This window comes from Podarcis muralis, chromosome 6 (genome assembly GCF_964188315.1).
Source record: "Podarcis muralis chromosome 6, rPodMur119.hap1.1, whole genome shotgun sequence".
Classification (NCBI taxonomy): domain Eukaryota; kingdom Metazoa; phylum Chordata; class Lepidosauria; order Squamata; family Lacertidae; genus Podarcis; species Podarcis muralis.
This window is the reverse complement of record NC_135660.1, coordinates 11,166,918-11,185,600: the sequence shown is the minus strand read 5'-3', so window position 1 is coordinate 11,185,600 and position 18,683 is coordinate 11,166,918. Positions and strand designations below refer to the sequence as shown.

General features: G+C 39.8%; 1 protein-coding gene across 4 annotated transcripts in view; it reads left to right on the top strand.

The window, feature by feature from the left end:
• Window positions 1–18,683, top strand: part of PIK3CA (phosphatidylinositol-4,5-bisphosphate 3-kinase catalytic subunit alpha) — a 41,909-nt gene that overhangs the window by 17,006 nt on the left and 6,220 nt on the right. For 3 of the 4 annotated variants that reach the window (XM_028731614.2, XM_077929754.1, XM_028731617.2), the window contains exons 3-19: window positions 2,675–3,090; window positions 5,014–5,223; window positions 5,750–6,000; window positions 7,693–7,938; window positions 8,681–8,766; window positions 9,698–9,803; window positions 10,056–10,208; window positions 10,978–11,112; window positions 11,391–11,515; window positions 11,794–11,875; window positions 12,373–12,537; window positions 13,607–13,710; window positions 14,439–14,610; window positions 14,791–14,897; window positions 15,746–15,867; window positions 16,998–17,076; window positions 17,691–17,861. In XM_028731614.2, the coding sequence (XP_028587447.2) occupies window positions 2,739–3,090; window positions 5,014–5,223; window positions 5,750–6,000; window positions 7,693–7,938; window positions 8,681–8,766; window positions 9,698–9,803; window positions 10,056–10,208; window positions 10,978–11,112; window positions 11,391–11,515; window positions 11,794–11,875; window positions 12,373–12,537; window positions 13,607–13,710; window positions 14,439–14,610; window positions 14,791–14,897; window positions 15,746–15,867; window positions 16,998–17,076; window positions 17,691–17,861 (2,666 nt within the window). In that variant the 5' untranslated portion in view covers window positions 2,675–2,738. The remainder of the gene's footprint in view (window positions 1–2,674; window positions 3,091–5,013; window positions 5,224–5,749; window positions 6,001–7,692; window positions 7,939–8,680; window positions 8,767–9,697; window positions 9,804–10,055; window positions 10,209–10,977; window positions 11,113–11,390; window positions 11,516–11,793; window positions 11,876–12,372; window positions 12,538–13,606; window positions 13,711–14,438; window positions 14,611–14,790; window positions 14,898–15,745; window positions 15,868–16,997; window positions 17,077–17,690; window positions 17,862–18,683) is intronic. The other variant, XM_028731615.2, reaches the window with a different exon arrangement.

Genomic DNA, 18,683 nt, shown 5'->3' with positions numbered 1-18,683 from the left:
ACTTTAAACTGCCAGACAAAATTTCTTCCTTTACAGCTGAGTTTTAAAAAGGCATCTCTACTATTCTTTCTCTGGGCCAAACTGTATGTTATTTCAGGAGATGGTTGTTAGTTTGTTATGTTGAACAATTTAATAAGCATTTTTTCTTGTACCTGTTTGAGGATCATTTCCTTGTCTTTCCTCCAAGTTGCTTACAGTAGCGTACAAGCTTCTTCCATCATGCACATAGATTTTATCCTCACAACAATTCCATAAAGCATAACTGGCCCAAGGTTGCACAGAAAGCTTCATAGCTGAGGGGGGATTTCAACCTGGGATTCTACATTCACAGACTGATACTAACCACTACACCACACCACCACTTTCCCTTTCAAAAGAACAATGCAGACTTAGAAACCTGTAAATCTGATTGCAAAAAGTGGCCCAGGAGGAAGGGGTTAAGCACCTTCTTACCTGAGCATCACTGCTGAGGTCAAAATCTCAACCCTCTACAGGTGTCCCATATGACCTCACAGGTGGTGTTTGACAGTTGGCATGGTTGTGGGGCTAGGGAAGCATGCTTCTATTTGTGGTGGGAGTCCCTAATTATACGCATTTCTTGGTCTGCAGTATAACAATATATTTCTAACATTCTGAAGATTCCCATGCAGATGTATCTACAGCTCTCACTTTTAAATCAATGGGACAATCAAAAGCAAAACTTACGCTCAAAAGAATTTGTAACATGTCTGTTGGTAACTGTTATAATTTCTAACACAAAAAATAGAATGCACTGCAAGGTTTGCAACTACTGTTGTGGTATAAAAATGTTTGGAATTTGGGAATCTCGGGAGGGGGAATGCATAATTTGAAAGTCTCTGATGGGTCAGAAAACCAAGAATATTTTTTTATTCCATATAGTGGGATGTCATTAGTTAGACCACTACAAATGATCTCTATAATTGATTGACTTTTCCAATGCATGAAATTTGGACTTTTATGCTAGACTCCTTATGCAATATTCATTTTACAAAGTATCACCCAAGAGGATTTGTATGTTATGATCCTTGGTTTCATACTCTACAGTTAAGTAACATCTCTTTTAAAAATCTCACTCCTCTGGCTGCTTTGCCATCCTTGGAGGAAAAAATACTGGGTACCATGCCACACATCACCTTCTCCCACTCCTTGCAGATGGGAAGGCTATGAAGAGAAGTTGATCTTTATTGCAAATTGAAAAAAACGAGGGAAACATTACTACTGCAAATGCATTTCACAGCTCCCACTTACATTTTCATTTAGTTGGAAAGGGGTTTATAGACCTCTCACATTGTACACAGTTTGTCCCCCAGGCTGATATGCCTTAAAAAAAAAAAAAAGCGGTGTACACAATTTCACATACTTCAGAATAATGGGAACTGAAAAACATCATAGACCTGACCTTGATTTTGATCCATTAGTGTTTTTTCCCTGACAGTCTGAGACGTCTCTGCATCTGTGCCTGCTAGGTATTTTAAAGCAAGATAGCATATTCGGGAAGATAAAGAGTTGTACAGGAAGTGCCTTGGGGGCTGCTTGTTGCATAAGACAGGTGTCACTTTTCAAAGCTTGCATATGAAGTGTGGCTAGCTGACAGCTCTAGGGTTCTGGACATGCAACAGCACAGCAAAATACCATAGCTTTCCTGCTACTCTAAACTTCAGTAGCGGGAAAACTGTGTGTCAGACGAAAGTGGCGCCTTAAGATTTGTTACCAAAAATCCTTTGCACTGAGTAAGGTTTTTATGTTGACTGACTTAAGGAACAAGAGGATTAAAGTAAAATCCTGTGAGCAAAGTTCAGAGTGGGCTCGAAAGATTTCTCTGTGCAGGCTATCTCTATGCCACAGCTAGAGATCTCCTGAAATGACAGAAAATACAAGTGTCCAGGAGCCAAAGTGTTTTATTTTCTAGAAGCGAATTGGTGAGACGGCTTTTAAGAAAGGCATGTACTGTTAAAACTCTGGGTAGTTTTGTGGGAAATTTGCTTCATTCTGATGTGAAGTCTCTTGAGTTTTTAATAAAACCTTCACAAAGGAGGCTAGAGAGCAGTTGGAAACAACATCTTTCTCCTTTTTGCTCAACCAGGTGGCTTTTTGTATTTTGCAAGAGAGATTGTTTGGGGAGGGGAGATGACAGCTACAGCCACGAATGTGTCATGGCAATATTTCTGTAGCCCAGCTTTTGTACCAGGATGTTTGTAGCAAGCCAGAGCAGTGTTAGTTCTTGCCTCTCACAATAAGCCTGTGTCCCTGGCAGCCATACCTGTTTGCTCTGGTAAGCCCTGCCTGTGACTTGCCGCCAAGTTTGATGGCTTCTGTTTCCATTTTCTTTTCTTCCTCTTACCTGACTTCCAACGCTTGGTGGATATAGGACATGTTCATTATTATTTTTTAGGCCTTTATTGGGTAAACGTAAAGAGTTGATCACTATACATGTGCTTCCACCCAAAGCAAGAATGGCTGCTCACTTTCTGCTGAGCAATAGTTGGCACGATAACTTGATTATGGCAGATGATGGAAGAGCAAATTGTTAATGATTGTTTCCCATGTATTTTTATTTTCTGTAAAGTACTGGAAATGTAATATCACATGGAAATTTAAAGTGATTGTGAAAGACATGTGCATGCTACTTAAATACTACATTGTTTTTGTTTAGGTTTTCCTGCAGGAATCTACAAACATAGTCTTTTGATAATCTCAAGAGAAGGTACCTAATAAAAATGCCTCCAAGGCCATCATCCGGTGAACTGTGGGGCATCCATTTGATGCCACCAAGAATCCTAGTAGAATGTCTTCTACCTAATGGCATGATAGTGACTTTAGAATGCCTCCGTGAGGCCACCTTGTTAAATATTAAGCACGAACTTTTTAAAGAAGCTCGGAAATACCCTCTCTATCAGCTCCTTCAAGATGAGTCCTCTTACATTTTCGTAAGTGTTACACAAGAAGCAGAAAGGGAAGAATTTTTCGATGAAACACGGCGACTTTGTGATCTACGACTCTTCCAGCCTTTTCTAAAAGTCATAGAGCCAGTAGGCAACAGAGAAGAGAAAATTCTGAATCGGGAAATTGGTAAGGCTTATTCATTTGTTACAAATATTTATGTGCCACATGACAGTCTGCAGTACAATTTTTAAAATATGTAAAGGAAAGTGGCCACAATTTGATTCCCCTAAAGCCTATGGGCCTTTCATGAGAGTATGGAACCATGGAATTGTAGAGTTGGAAGGGGCCCTATTATCTAGTCCAACCTCCTGCAATGCAGGAATCTCGGCTAAAGCATCCATAACAGGTGGCCATCCAACCTCTGCTTAAAAACCTCTAAGGAAAGAGAGTCCACAACCTTCTTAGTTCCACTGTCAAATATAGTTAACTGTCATGTGATAAAGCCACTATGCGATGGAATTATGAGTAAATGGTCTTTTTGGTTGTGTAACAAATTGAGTACATCATGTCAGAAACTGCAAATTGTTTATTAAAACATGATTGCAAAGTCCGCTAAGCTCTTAACGTGATTATTGGAGACCTTGCTATTAATTAAAGCAGGAATGGGGAACCTTCTGTGCGCTGTTTGGCCAGATATTTATTTCCTCGCACCCTGTGGGTCAACTCTGATAGGTGAGACCACCCACCTGTCAATCATCTGATAATAGGTGACTGATAGATGTGTGAACCTGCCAAACTGTCAGTTTACTGGTGGGGGACAGAGCCTGCTGGAAATGTGCTGGCAAAGCAGCACCTGGAAGGATTGAACTCTTCATCAGCTAATGAGCAGAAACTTCTATCTGCTGTTTGCCAGTGTCTGCTTTACCAGTATGTTCCTTGCAAGAATCAAACTGCCAAAGCAACACCGTGCAGGATTTAACCCCCTGCTTATCATCTGACAAGCCAGTTTCCCATGGGCCAGGGAGGTGGGGCGGGGGGACTAGTGACAACAACCAAAGCAGAATTGAACCCTGTCCCGCCATCAGCTGACATCACTCAGTGATAGCAGCTGATAATTTAGTGGGTTTGGGGAAATGACCTTGTGGGCCAATTAGACCCTATGCGGACCAAGTTTGGACTGAAGGCCAAAGGTTCCTCAGTCCATTAAAGCACACATATAATATAGGATATTGTCATTGTTGGCAGTCTGTATGAGGCACACAGACTTTGCACATATTTTTAGAGTGCAGTACTCCAGCGATAAAACGGTTGAGGGACCTCTGCATTTATAATCGTGAGCTAACAGTGGTATATGAAATGCAAATACGCACAGTATGTATTGAGTATTCAAGCTATTCATGCACATATCTGATGTGGAAATGAACATTAGTTTATTAAAAGCAGTTGAGTCAGCAATATCCTTTTCACTAGAATAAGAAAATCTTGTCACATTTGCTGGTTTTGCAGAGTCTGGGGTGCTGCTACAGTAACCAAACAACTGGATGCTGTCAGGTGAGGGTGGAATCACAGTGTTGAAGGGCAAAGAGGAGATTTCCCCTCCCTTCAACACTTCACATCTGCACTAACTGTGCTATGCTGAGTTGTCTTTTAAGCTGTTTTCTCAGTTAATTACGTTTTACCTGAGTGCCACTCTTTGTTGACTTGTACTTGCTTTCATTGTGATGGTGCATACTTGATAGTGGGTCAACTTTTTTTTATTATAAATTTAATAATTGTTCGCAATCATGGGCATTTCTTTATATGAAGATGGGGTAGAAGTAAACTTTGGTGACAGCCTTTGGAACACTTTTGCTTGACCTGAGAAAAAGTTCCAGAACATATCTAATCTTACTTAAGCAGAATAGTTGCAGTGGGTACAGAATATGCTTCACTGCTGCAGCCCCTTGAGCTATGGAGACAATTTCTGTAGCAGCCCAGCCGTTCAAGCAAGACAGAGCTGAGCTCTTGTGGGAAGGGGTAGAGGACAGAGTGACAGGAAACTATACTCTGAGGACTCACTGTTTCTGAAAATGTATCAAAGAGAATTGCTCTCTCCTTTTTCTTTTTTAGGTTTTGCTATTGGCATGCCTATCTGTGAATTTGACTTGGTTAAGGATCCAGAAGTTCAGGACTTCAGAAGAAACATTCTTAATGTTTGTAAAGAAGCAGTAGATCTGCGAGATGTTAACGCACCCCATAGCAGAGCATTGTATGTCTGTCCCCCAAACATAGAATCTTCGCCCGAGCTGCCCAAGCATATATACAATAAACTTGATAAAGGTAAAAGAAAAGAAAACACAATTCAGTGCATTTGCCAGATTGGTACCAGATTAATGTGAAGCTGCTTGAACAGTGAAATTCAATCCATTTCCCCCATATGCCCATTTCACTTCAGTGTGAGTAATCAGCTCAGTGAAAATAGTTACATTTTCAGACATGTCGTAGCTCGCTCAGTGCACTCGTTTTCTTCTACTTTAGCAGCATTATTCAGATTCCCCCCCCCCCTGTTATTGTTAGGGATTGCTTAATAAAGTTCCAACGAAACAGTCTTATTCAAAAAACCTGAAGGGTCACACCATTGTTCTGTCCCCTCCCAGCCTTTCTCCTTTCTATTTTAAAAGTTGCTTTAGTGGAGAGCTAAGAGGAACCTATAGCTTGTTGCTGCAGCCCCAAAGATTGCATATTCTGGATAGAGAGTACTGAATTGTGTTTTAGGTCTTTTTTGCTCCTGTATTTTCATTTTTCTGTAAATAGTTATGTGGGCATGATCCCTGATGTAACCTGACATAGTTTCCTTCTGTTCCAGGACAAATAATAGTGGTGATATGGGTAATAGTCTCCCCCAACAATGACAAGCAGAAGTACACTTTAAAAATCAATCACGATTATGTGCCAGAACAAGTCATCGCTGAAGCAATCAGGAAAAAAACACGAAGTATGTTGCTGTCATCTGAACAGCTAAAGCTCTGTGTGTTAGAGTACCAGGGGAAGTATATTTTAAAAGTATGTGGTTGTGATGAATATTTACTAGAAAAACATCCCCTGAGTCAATACAAGGTGAGTAAACATCTGGTTCATTTTGAAATTTAATGCTTGTTGTCAGAGTTAGATCTTGTGTGCATTTCAGGGGTCGGAAGAGAGGGATTTGCATGTGAAAATGTGCAAAAGATGAAGTACTGAAGCCAGGTTTCCATTTTTTTATGTGCTTTTATTGGGTGTGATTTGGCGGATTCACTGGGGATGTTAAAAGTTTATGATATTTTCCTTTCAGTGTGGTTCACCTACTGTTACTTGGCAAGGTGTACATTGAAATAGATTGCTTTCCATTTTTAGACCAATCAATCCCTTCCTGTAGCTTGGGAGGTACAATCAGATGCTCGCAAACAACAGCTTTTGTGGTGTCTTGAAATGTGCAGGGAAGAGCATGAATTAGGCCTATATTCCAGGGCTAGACCAGAGGTTTTTATGGAGTGGGTGTGGGTGTGAGAACCACTTTTGCCAGTGCTGAGACTGTCGGGCAGCATCCCTGTGCTCTGATGCACCTGCACAAGATCCCTGTGCTCTGATGCACAAGCCCAGGATCTTAGTGTCTTTTTCATGGATGTGGACAGAACTTACACATGGTTTGTTAGAATGTTGAGAACTAAAGTCTGCGGTCAAAAGCACATAATTCAGTGATTCTCAAAGGGTGTGGCACACCACACTGATGTGGCAGGAGAGGGTGACAAGTGTGGTGATAAGATTCAAGGGCAATTAAAGAAACATTTAAACATTTTAGTATACAGTCGTACCTTGGTTCTCAAACAGAATGCGTTCCGGGAGTCCGTTTGACTCCCGAAACCGTTCAAAAACCAAGGCGCGGCTTCCGATTGGCTGCAGGAGCGTCCTGCAGCCAATCAGAAGCCGCACCAAACGAGGGGAGGACTAATGGGTATTCAATTCAAGGAGAAGGATATTTAAACTTGTAGAGACAGAGAGTCATGAAGAGGTTTTTATGGGTACATCTTACTTAATGAGGTGGTGCAAATCACGTGATATAGAATTGCACATATGTATATTCTCATGAAGTGAAATCCAGTAGTGCCTGTTTGCTATTGGAACAAACACTGTTGGCAGAGTGGATTTTCTGTGCCCCACCCCTTGCACCCCCCAAAAACTTGCTGCAGGAGGTGTTTTTTTGGGGGGAAGGCAGTGGGGAGGGGCATAAATTGCTGCCGGAGGAGAGGAAAGTAAGGTCCTTTTTTACAAGAGGATGTTTGCTTATATAACAGTGGGTGTCACCCTTAGTGCTTTCTAAAATAAGTTCATTATGGATGAATACATTTACACTACTAAATAAAACCATAATTCAGAAATAACAAAAAACCTGCATTACCAAAAATTGTAAGTTCTCTTTCCTCAGCCTTCCCTTTTTTATTATTCTCTTTTTTTCTGATAGAAAATACAAGGAATGTGCCGTTAGTGAGGCAACAGTCTATATGTGGATATTTCTTTTTCTCCAAGTGCCAGTATAAAAAGACAAGTTTGTCCCTTGTTTGGCATGCTTTGTGATTATCTGCTACTTAGAATGACCTGCCAGCCCTACAAATATTGCACGCTAGCTTCATTAAACCGCTTATACTGTGGTTCCTGCTTCGCCTTGAGTTGCAAACCATTCACAATGCCGGCATTGTAATCTTTGCAATTAAGCAATGATGCTGCAAAGAGCAGCATCCAGTGCAATAATTGTGTTTTCTCTGCCTATTTCAGTACATCCGGAGTTGTATCATGCTTGGTCGAATGCCCAATTTGATGCTGATGGCTAAGGAAAGTCTTTACACCCAGCTGCCATTGGATACCTTTACAATGCCATCTTATTCTAGGCGTATTTCTACAGCTACACCATACATGAATGGAGAAGCTTCAGCCAAATCCCTCTGGGCTATTAACAGTAATCTCAGAATAAAGATTCTCTGCGCTACCTATGTAAATGTAAATATTCGAGATATTGACAAGGTAAAAAACAACAACTTGGTTTCAATATGTCTTGAGAGCACATGCATATTTCTGATGAATGACTCTTAAATCCTTAGGTTTTTTTGTTTCTACATTACTGTTTCTTGCCCACCAAACCTTAAACTTTTTGTCTGGGTGTGAAACAAATAAATAACTTGCCTTTTTGAAGTATTTACATATATTGGGCAAAACCTAAGGTGCATTCTGCATTATTATTATTATTATTATTATTATTATTATTATTCACCACCATCGTCATCATCATCATCAGTTTATTACTCACCCTTCAGCCTGAGGTCTCAGTGATGGCTACAGCAATTTAAACATCAGTATTAAAAACAACTAAAATTACTGACACAAGAATAGGGTGCATCAGAGGTGCATCTTCAGCATATGGCGGAAACTATATATTAAAGGAGCCAGATGTGCCTCTGTGGGGAGGGAATTCCACAGCCTAGAAGCTGTCACAGAGCGGTTGAACTACCAAGAGGGCTCCTCTGCTGATCTTAACACCTGAGGTGGTCTGTAGGGAATAAGTTGGTCTTTCAGCTGTTTGTGGCCTAAGTTGATTAAAACCCTAAACACCAATGTGAGCACCTTGAATTGAGCCTGGAAATAAACTGACAATGCAACTATTTTAGAACAGGGATTAGATGAGTTACTCTTGCTTGATATTTATCTTGTAACTCCTACTTCATGGTTACTTGTAGTATAGTCATGTTCATAAGCGTATTTTTTTCAGATTTATGTCCGAACTGGCATCTATCATGGAGGAGAGCCATTATGTGATAATGTGAATACTCAGAGAGTACCTTGTTCCAATCCCAGGTAAAGAATATCACTAAAACAATGAAAGGAAACCTGATGTTCAAGTTTGTAGAAACTTATTAACAATTCAGATAATTGCTTTACAGTGTATGTTGTGTCTTTCTTTCCTCCATCTGAAAGTGAGTTTGGAAGTTTAGTTTTCTGTTTGGATCTGATACAGAATCATAGGATTGTAGAACTGGAAGGTACCATGAGTGTCATGTAGTCCAACGCAGGAATCTTTTGCCAAGAACGGGGCTCAAACCCATGACCTTGGGATTAAGAGTCTCATGCTTTACCCCCCCCCAAAAAAAAACCCTTCCTAAATACCCTCAACAGCACTCTTCAAATACCTGAACAGTTATTGCATAGAAGGAAGCAAAGACTTGTTTTCTGCTGCCTTGAAGGGTAGGACTTGATCTAACGGCCTTAAGTTACAGGAGACAAGATATTTACTGAACATTTGGAAAACATTGTGAAGGTTAGAGCAATGGAACCTGTTACCTAGAGGGATGGAGCGCTCTCTGTCACAGGAGATTTTCAAACAAAAGCTGGACAGCCACCTGGCAGGGATGCTCTCACTCTGAGTTTCCTGCATAGAGTAGGGCAGTGTTTCCCAACCTTGGGCCTCCAGCTGTTTTTGAACTACAATTCCCATCATCCCTGACCACTGGTCTTGCTAGCTAGGGATGATGGGAGTTGTAGTCCAAAAACAGCTGGAGGCCCAAGGTTGGGAAACACTGGAGTAGGGCATTGGGGTAGATAGCCATCAAATTAGCTTCCAATGGTTCTACAAAAGTAGAATGCCACACTGGAAAATTCAACTCAAACTTGGCTTGGTTTACACAGAATTGCTTTAGTATTTTTTAATTTGCCATATCATTTTTAAAGCATCTTTACATAGCACTTTTGGTTAAGATCTTGGGTCAAATCCCTTTTATCTTCCTTTCAGGTGGAATGAGTGGCTGCAGTATGAGATGCACGTTCTTGATCTTCCACGTGCGGCTCGGCTTTGCCTTTCTATCTGCTCCGTTAAAGGGAGGAAAGGTGCAAAGGAGGTAAGGGTCTTGTCATTGGATATAGTGAATACTTGTCAAGTAGGGAGAATATCTCATTTGAAATTATTCTTCTGACTTATACTGTGTTGATCTCTAAACTAATGGTAACAGTTATGATTTACTTTGTCATCGTATATTTGAGGGGTTTTTTTAAAAAAAAATCTGCCCCTGCCCTTTTAATTCCTCTATATCTGAGTTTGAAATGTGTTGCTAATAGACGAGACTAAACAGTGATTATTTGCTCTTTTTAAGGAGCACTGTCCATTGGCGTGGGGGAATATTAACATGTTTGATTACACAGACACTCTTGTTTCTGGCAAAATGGCTCTGAATCTGTGGCCTGTACCCCATGGGTTGGAAGACCTGCTAAATCCCATTGGAGTCACTGGATCAAATCCCAATAAGGTAAATGGACATTTCATGCCAATTTCTGGCTTATTTAGTAACAGTTCGTTGTGTTAAATCAAGGACTGTCCAAGTAAATTCTAATGGTAGCCTGTATTTTAATAAGATATTGTCACTGTTTCCAAAATGTAACAATGGTAACCCTGTATAAACTGCAGTATTTCTGGCTGTAGATGGGGGTTCACATAATTTATGCTTCTGTGCACAAAAAATAATAAATCTGTGCATGTAGAAAACTGGCATGTTGGGGAGAGGAGCCTGCTAGAACCCTTGTATCTGATATATCAGCTTTCTATATAGGAAAAATTTGCTTTCACAGAGGAGCATGCAGTTATCTGAGCCATTAGTTGCAATCTGGAGTGCTGTTCCCAAGGTTGTCAAAATAAAATGCTGTGCAATTTGTGAGGATTTTGTCTAGTGATACAGAACTTTAGGTAGCCTGAATTGTTCCATCCACAAAGGTTACAATGGGACTAATGTCTCTACCAAAATCCAAATTGAGTTTACTATGGATGCAGCTTTGAAGAATGCAACTTCAGCAAGCTACTGTCGGGGTCTTTTCATTCTTTGACTAGCAGCAATAAAACTTGGTCTTCTGAAGACAGCTGGTGTTTCTCCTGAGACTTAAGACTAATTTGTCTGATCCTGTGGTTTTATTATTTTAAATACCTTGTATTTGCATAGCTTGTACTTGTGGAATAGTGTGTTTTTATATATATTAAAAAACAATATTTTAAATCATACAAGGACAAACTTCTTTTCTTCTTAGGAAACTCCTTGTTTAGAGCTGGAATTTGATTGGTTTAGCAGTCCTGTTAAGTTTCCCGACATGTCTGTAATTGAAGACCATGCCAATTGGACTATATCTCGAGAACTAGGGTTTAACTACAGTCATGCAGGACTGGTAAGGAGAATTTTACTTTCCAGGTTGCATTGTGGCTAAGAACATGCACTACAAGCTAGTTCTCACCTCACTCGTGAAGTTTTATCAGATTGCTTTAGGCAAGCGACTGTCTCCCCAACCCACCGACTACAGGGTTAAGTATTGAACAGGGTTCAATAATACAGAGTGGTTGTTAGGGCTACTGAGATGAAGTATGTGAGATGCTTTAAGTATTCAAAAAGAGAGAGAGAGAGAGAATTGTAGTATGAACAAGTCTCTGTTGCTCTCTTGTTTTACAGAGTAATAGACTAGCACGAGATAATGAATTAAGAGATTGTGACAAAGAGCAGCTGCGTTCAATCTGCACTCGAGACCCACTGTCTGAAATAACTGAACAAGAAAAGGATTTCCTTTGGAGCCACAGGTATGACATTGGGTCATAAGTAGGACTATGAAAAGTAGGTGGGCAATCACGCTCCCTGGATTGCATTTTAAGTGGGAAAGGAAAGAAACTGGGGAAGGGAACGGGGCTTGTCATCTGCCCCTAAGCTTAACCCACAAAACTTTGGCTTTTTGTGAAGCCTCCTGAAGATTATTATTTTTTTAATCTATAACCAGCATACTAAATAGTTCCATGTTGTAATGACAACAATACTTTAAATTTTTATTTCAAAATCCCTTCTCTTGTTGGTTTTTTTGCAGGCATTACTGTGTAAATACGCCAGAAATCCTACCTAAATTGCTTTTGTCTGTCAAATGGAACTCTAGAGATGAAGTAGCCCAGGTAGTATCTCCGTTACTTATACCCTCTTTTAAACTGGCTACAGTTGTTAGCAGTAGCCTCGGTCAAAGACTTTCATTATAATAGCTTCCATGTTGATGGGAAGAAAATGGGGGGTGGGATATGGCTTTAGTTTTGTTCTCTTACCTCTTAGTTAATAAAACATTTTTGTTGTAACAGGATCCCACAAGCTCTCTTCAGTAGTATTAGCACAATTTCCTCCTGATATAATTACGGCCCATAATTAATATTTGAAATTTGTTACCCCAAGCCATGGCAGTTGGAGCTTTCATGGCAGTATACCTCTGAACACCAGTTGCTGAAAGCTAAAAGGATGAGCCCGTCATCTTCATATCCTGTTTATGCACGTCTAGAGATGTTTGTTTGCCTTTTCTGCTGTTGGAAGTAGAATATTGGGTTAGTTGGAATTTCATCTAATCCAGCAAGACCATTCTTGTGTTCTCATGACTGATACAAATTCATTGTTCTGAACTGTGCAGATGTACTGCTTGATAAAAGACTGGCCTCCCATCAAGCCTGAACAGGCAATGGAGCTTTTGGACTGCAATTACCCAGATCCGATGGTGCGAGCGTTTGCAATTCGATGTCTAGAAAAATATCTGACAGATGACAAACTCTCTCAGTATTTGATTCAGCTGGTACAGGTACTGTAATCTATTTTAGTCAACTGCCTCTTAATGTATGCCACTGTGCCTGAAATTTATGCTAAGACTTTATATAACTTTTCTGGATGATGAGAATCAGAATATCTCTGAAAGGTTAAAGCTTACCAACGTTAGCACAGTGCTTGGCTGCGTATTAAAGATCGTTCTGCTGACCACTGCTGATAGCTGGATAATATATTGCTGTAGCACTTCAGAGGTTGATAGCACCCCCTCCCCAAAAGAGTAATATTACGAGACAGAAATGAGCAAAGGCTCGTGCAGCATTGTAAATAATTCCACCAAGTTACCAGCCTATGGTTAGCTATATCTATGGATTTCAAGAAACAATATTTATATCTTTTCATTGCAATACCCTTACAAGCAGTGGTATAAAATGGTGGTTCTTGGCCAAGAAGATAAAGGAAAGAAGAGAGAACTGAAAGGGAGAAAAATATTTAGCCTTTCAACTTTTGGGGGGATCTTTAAAGAATAAATTATTTCTCTTCCCCTCCTCCCCATTCCAAATGACTCTGCCTTAGGGCATGTAGCAGCAAATAAATGCAAATGTAAACCTACAACATGGTTTATATTGTAGGTATAATCAAGCTTATTATTATTATATTATTATTATTATTATAAGCTATCTCAGAAAACTGCAGGGGACAACAGAATTAGACACAAAATATAATACAAGGGCAACTGCACTGTTTGTAAAATAAAGCAGGCAGCTTGAGGCACAGCAGTACTTTGGGCTCATTCACATATCCAGATTGAGAACTTCCTCAGATTTCTTTATAAAGGGCTAGATAGTGCTGAAGGCAAGCTGTAATTTAGAGGCTCTGGATCAGCCCTGGTCACTAAAGAGGGAGGGCAATTTATATTCACCCAAAGTGAGTAGGTAAGTTATAATCCACAAGCTTGGGCTATAGGTAAAAGGTAAAGGACCGCGGACGGTTAAGTCCAGTCAAAGGCGACTATGGGATTGTGATATATCATGCAGAGTGGCAAAACCTTGTCTTCCACAGAATATAGCTAAATGCCAATTACACTTCAATCCTCTTGTGCCTAGGTTCTGAAATACGAGCAGTACTTGGATAATCTGCTCGTGAGATTTTTACTGAAGAAGGCACTGACCAATCAAAGAATAGGACATTTCTTCTTTTGGCATCTAAAGTAAGTTTGGATTTCCACTTTAAATGGATTCCTATATAAAGAGATGAAATTTTGATCTTGACCATCCTGTGCTTTTATTTTTTTTATGTATAAAGCACTTGAAAGCACCATTATTACTATTATTTTTTTAAAAATTAAAAAATTTGGCCTGATGTTCAGAAAGATACTGCAACTGTTTCTTGGGCTTTGGGTCCTTCCAATGCCTCAGTGATGAATGCAAGAGATTTGGTTCAGAATGTTGATTTCTGTTTAAATCAGCAACAATATAGCATCAGGATAATAAAAATAAAAAGCTTTAGAAAACCATATATTGATTTTCATGCTGAGATGAAGAATGGAATCTTGAGTAAATGGTGTGTGTGTGTGTTTACTATCTAAATCGGGGTAGTCAACCTTTTTATACCTACCGCCCACTAATGCATCTTTCTTGATGGGAAAATTTCCTTACTGCCCACCAGTGCTCGATGGAAGGAGGATTTAACTTGTGCTGTAGAATCTCCTACTGCCCACCTAGAATCCTGGAATGCCCACCAGTGGGCGGTAGGGACCAGGTTGACAACCCCTAATCTAAATATAGAGTTGATTGACTCTCTTAAAGTTTGGGGCATGGTTCTTTCCCATCCTTGCTTAGTGGATACTCTTTTAACTGGTGAGTGATCCTGAATACATAGTTTTTTTCTTAGCAAATGCTTTATTAAAAATTAACCATAAGTTATGCCTTCTGTTAGGTCTGAAATGCACAACAAAAATGTGAGCCAGAGGTTTGGTCTGCTTTTGGAGTCATATTGCCGAGCATGTGGGATGTACCTTAAACACCTGAGCAGGCAGGTAGAAGCTATGGAAAAACTTATTAACCTCACAGACATCCTTAAACAGGAGAAAAAGGATGAAACCCAAAAGGTAAATTGATAAATTTAGCACTGGATGCGTTCTTCAGCACTTAGAGTTGAAATATTTCATTTAAAAGCTTTTTAAGAAAACATGACTCTTCATGCTAAAAATTGAAATTGGTCACAAACACTGCCTTCATTCGTATTTGACTGATGAGCTCGTCAATATTTGGATGCTGTTATCCATCAGGTACAGATGAAATTCCTTGTGGAGCAAATGAGGCGGCCAGACTTCATGGATGCACTGCAAGGCTTTATATCTCCTCTCAATCCTGCTCATCAGCTTGGAAATCTTAGGTATCATCTTTCTCAGATTTCATAAATAGGCATGAATGTATCTGGAACATTTAAAATGGACAATTGCATGAAGAGCCTCCTCAGTCACCTTTTTTCTAAAATCCTGTCCTCTAGTTAAAACTAGGTCACATAGATCCATCTTTTTATTTGTAACTGCATCATGCTTGGAGATTGCCCTTTAGATGTGAAAAGTAATGCTGCATTTTGGTTTAAGACAGTAGTGGGGAACCACCAACCCAGATGCCAGACCTGGCCAACAGTCCCCTCCATTTGGCCCATGAAATGCACATTTTGTGGAAGCCATGCCCACCCCCCAGCTCTACACCTGACACCATACATGACTTCAGGTGTGTAGTGAGCTTCAAAGGAACAATCAGGACCTTAAAGTCCCAACTGCCCATCAGCTGGTGGGTGGTAGGAGTGCACCTTGCTCACAGAATGGGGACACTTTCCATTCTGGTGGATAGAACAACTTGTCTCTCAATCCTGTTATGTCCTAATGATGTCATGTGATTGACAGGTGCGTTTTGCTGACCATCCATCCTATTTGGTCTGCAATGAGGCTTATCAGGATCAGCCTCAGGGAGCCAAAAATGTTCCCCACACCTGAGCTAAAAGTGGGGGTAGGGGAGTAGGGGTTATTGTTTGGTTTTGTTTTTTGTTCTTGTTTTTATCATGTATTTTCTGCTTTTCTATTGTATTTTTATGTTATGAACTGCCCTGAGATCTGCAGGTGAATTAATAGTAGTAGTAGTATTAATAATAATAATAATAGGTCTGTACAAATATAATCATTTATGTCAGTTTGAAGGTGCACTCGTTTAAGCAGCTATTTTATCCTTTCATAGGCTTGAGGAGTGCAGGATTATGTCATCTGCTAAAAGGCCACTTTGGCTTAATTGGGAAAACCCAGATATCATGTCTGAGCTGCTGTTTCAGAATAATGAAATCATCTTTAAAAATGGAGATGGTAAGGAAGTATATTTCATTGTATCCTGTATGTGTTTCTTCATCGCCCTAACCATCTTAAACCCCTCTATTCAGTTTATACCTCCAACTTATAAGTTATAACATCAAAGTAAAAGATTTCTTCCTAATCCTTGTGAATTTTATATTAACATCCACTGTATTCATTTTTGCCAAAAACACACAGAAACCCCTTCCACTACACAGTATTAGTGAGCAATAATGCAAATGCCATCACTATGTCTACCATAGAAATATATCGTGATGTTTAGCTGGTGATACATCACGATGCTGAAAACCAGATAGCGCCCAGCTATCACTATCTTGTTGTATGGTAATTTTGCACCAGGGGAGACAGAGCAGAGTGCTGTGGCATTTGCACATAGGCAGTTGTTCTCTTTTAGCATGGGAGGGCACATGCACACAGATTAGCAGGAGCCGCTTGCTCTGTTTGCTAGCTGAGGGAACCAACATGGCTGTTTGAGGTGCGCTCTGTTCCTGTCCAAAGAGCTTTCCTATGTAGGTTGTGGCTGGAAGTGGGGGACCAGAGCACTTGGTAAGCTTTTCTGCTGTAGTCCAATATAAAGTTGTTTTATTATTATTTATTTATTAAATTTGTATACTACCCTATACCTTTATACCCTGCCTTTTTTCATGATGGGACTTAAAGCAGCTTACGGATAAAAGAACCACTAAAAGCATAGAAAAATTAATCATTAAAATACAATTCAATATTGATAAAACTTAAACTATAGATATATATAAAATCTGTTTTAAACATACCAATAATTACAATATACAAGTAATTACAGTAAAAACAGCAGCACAGCAGCCCTTTAATTCCCAAAAGCCTGTTGGAACAAGAAGATATTCACCTCCATAGACTTGAAGTAGTGGACTATAATAACTTTCCCCCAATCTCTAGAATTAGTTTGATTTCACATTTTTGTCACAGGTTGTGTTTTGATTTTTTTAACACAGTCATTTTTTTTCAATCAATAAAAGTCATTGATAACAGAACAGAGTAAGCTTATCATGCAAAACTTTGATTTAACTCATTAAAAACAAAGTTGCTGAAGCTGTTTTATGCCTTCCAAAAGTTCCCAAAACCTGCATTCACTTGCATGTTTTCAGATCTACGTCAGGATATGTTGACACTTCAAATCATAAGAATCATGGAAAACATCTGGCAAAACCAAGGGCTTGATCTTAGGCAAGTATTCATAAATTTTGCTAATGTTGCAGTCTGTGTTTTGTTTATCATTCTGCCTGAAGAAGAACATATTTGGTTCAGGAGTTTGCAGAAAATTTTAGTTTATTTATTGTAATCAATAACTACCATTCTACAAATGTTTTAAATTTTCTTCTGTATCTAATCAGCCAGATTACTGCTTAACGTTGTCATCAGTATGCAGTGAATATGTAAATGGCTGCAAAATCAAGTATCATCATGATTTAACGTTCTTGCATGTGTCCACCATTTTCCTGGGCTAGGATCCAAAAAGCGACTTTGTACATACACAGTGGGATATTTTGCATGAGAGAGCAGGCCCATTCCACACCACAAACTGCTTTCTAAACTCCTTTCTATTTAAAAAACGACTTCTCATGTAGCCTTGAGCTGCTGTTCTAGAAATGCAAGTCCAATGTTGCCCTGGGGGGCTGGAATTAATTGTGTAGTAGTTCTATAAACCATGGCCCTGCTGGTCGTCTATCCAAATGACTTAAATGTTTGATTATTACATAGAGATTTCAGTGCCTATGTGTTTTGTTTGGTGGCCATTACGATGTCTTTTTTTAAAAAAAAAACTCACATTGCTCTTCTAGGATGCTGCCTTATGGTTGTTTATCTATTGGCGACTGTGTGGGGCTCATTGAGGTTGTGAGAAATTCACACACAATCATGCAGATCCAGTGCAAAGGTGGCCTTAAAGGAGCACTGCAATTCAACAGCCATACGTTACATCAGTGGCTCAAAGACAAGAACAAAGGGGAAATGTGAGTTGACTTTTAATTCCCCCCCCCCTTCTTTTATTCTTTCTTTGATGGAAGCCTAAGAATATTTTGGTCCCCTTCTGTTTTAAGCCACAGTATTTTGTAACTGAAGTATGGACACATCCAGAGATTGGATTCAGGCAAGACCTTGTTCATTTCTCGCAGGGCATGTTAATGTTTTCTTGAGACAGCAAGCTCCTATACTATATCACAGGCTGCTTTTATGTCTGCCAGGTCTCTGAAACAATTTGCTGTGTGATGCAGGAGGACATTCACGTTGCTTGAATAAGTGAAATCCCCAATGGATGAGCGGCTCACATGGTTTTCTGGTTTGTGGCTGCAATGTTTAGTTATGGTTTTTAGGACGATTCAGTGGTTAGTTCACACCACCTTATAACTGCAGACATTAATGAAGCTGCATTCCTAACTGGTCTTCTCCAGTTTTCTGATGGCAGAATCCGGCCACTGTATTTTCCCATGGTTTTTCACTTCCCCAAGTGATAGGAAGTTCTAAGCGCAGCTGCTACGCTTGCATTGTGAGAAGCAGGTGCTCAGGACCTCTAGTGGCCTGGGGAAGCAGACATAAAATAATCTTTAAAGTAGCACCAAAATACCAATCCAAAATGATGCTGTTGGAGCCCCATCCCTTCTTCTTGCCCTCCAGCTACAAAACTACATCAGCCACCAATCAGAAGTACCGTAGGTAGAATGTGTGTGATAGCCGTTACGCACCAAACATCAAAATGTATCATTCCTTATTTAGGCAAGTATCTTTTAGCCTCAGTTCCCATGAAGGAAGCATATTTGCCTGTTAACGATAACACA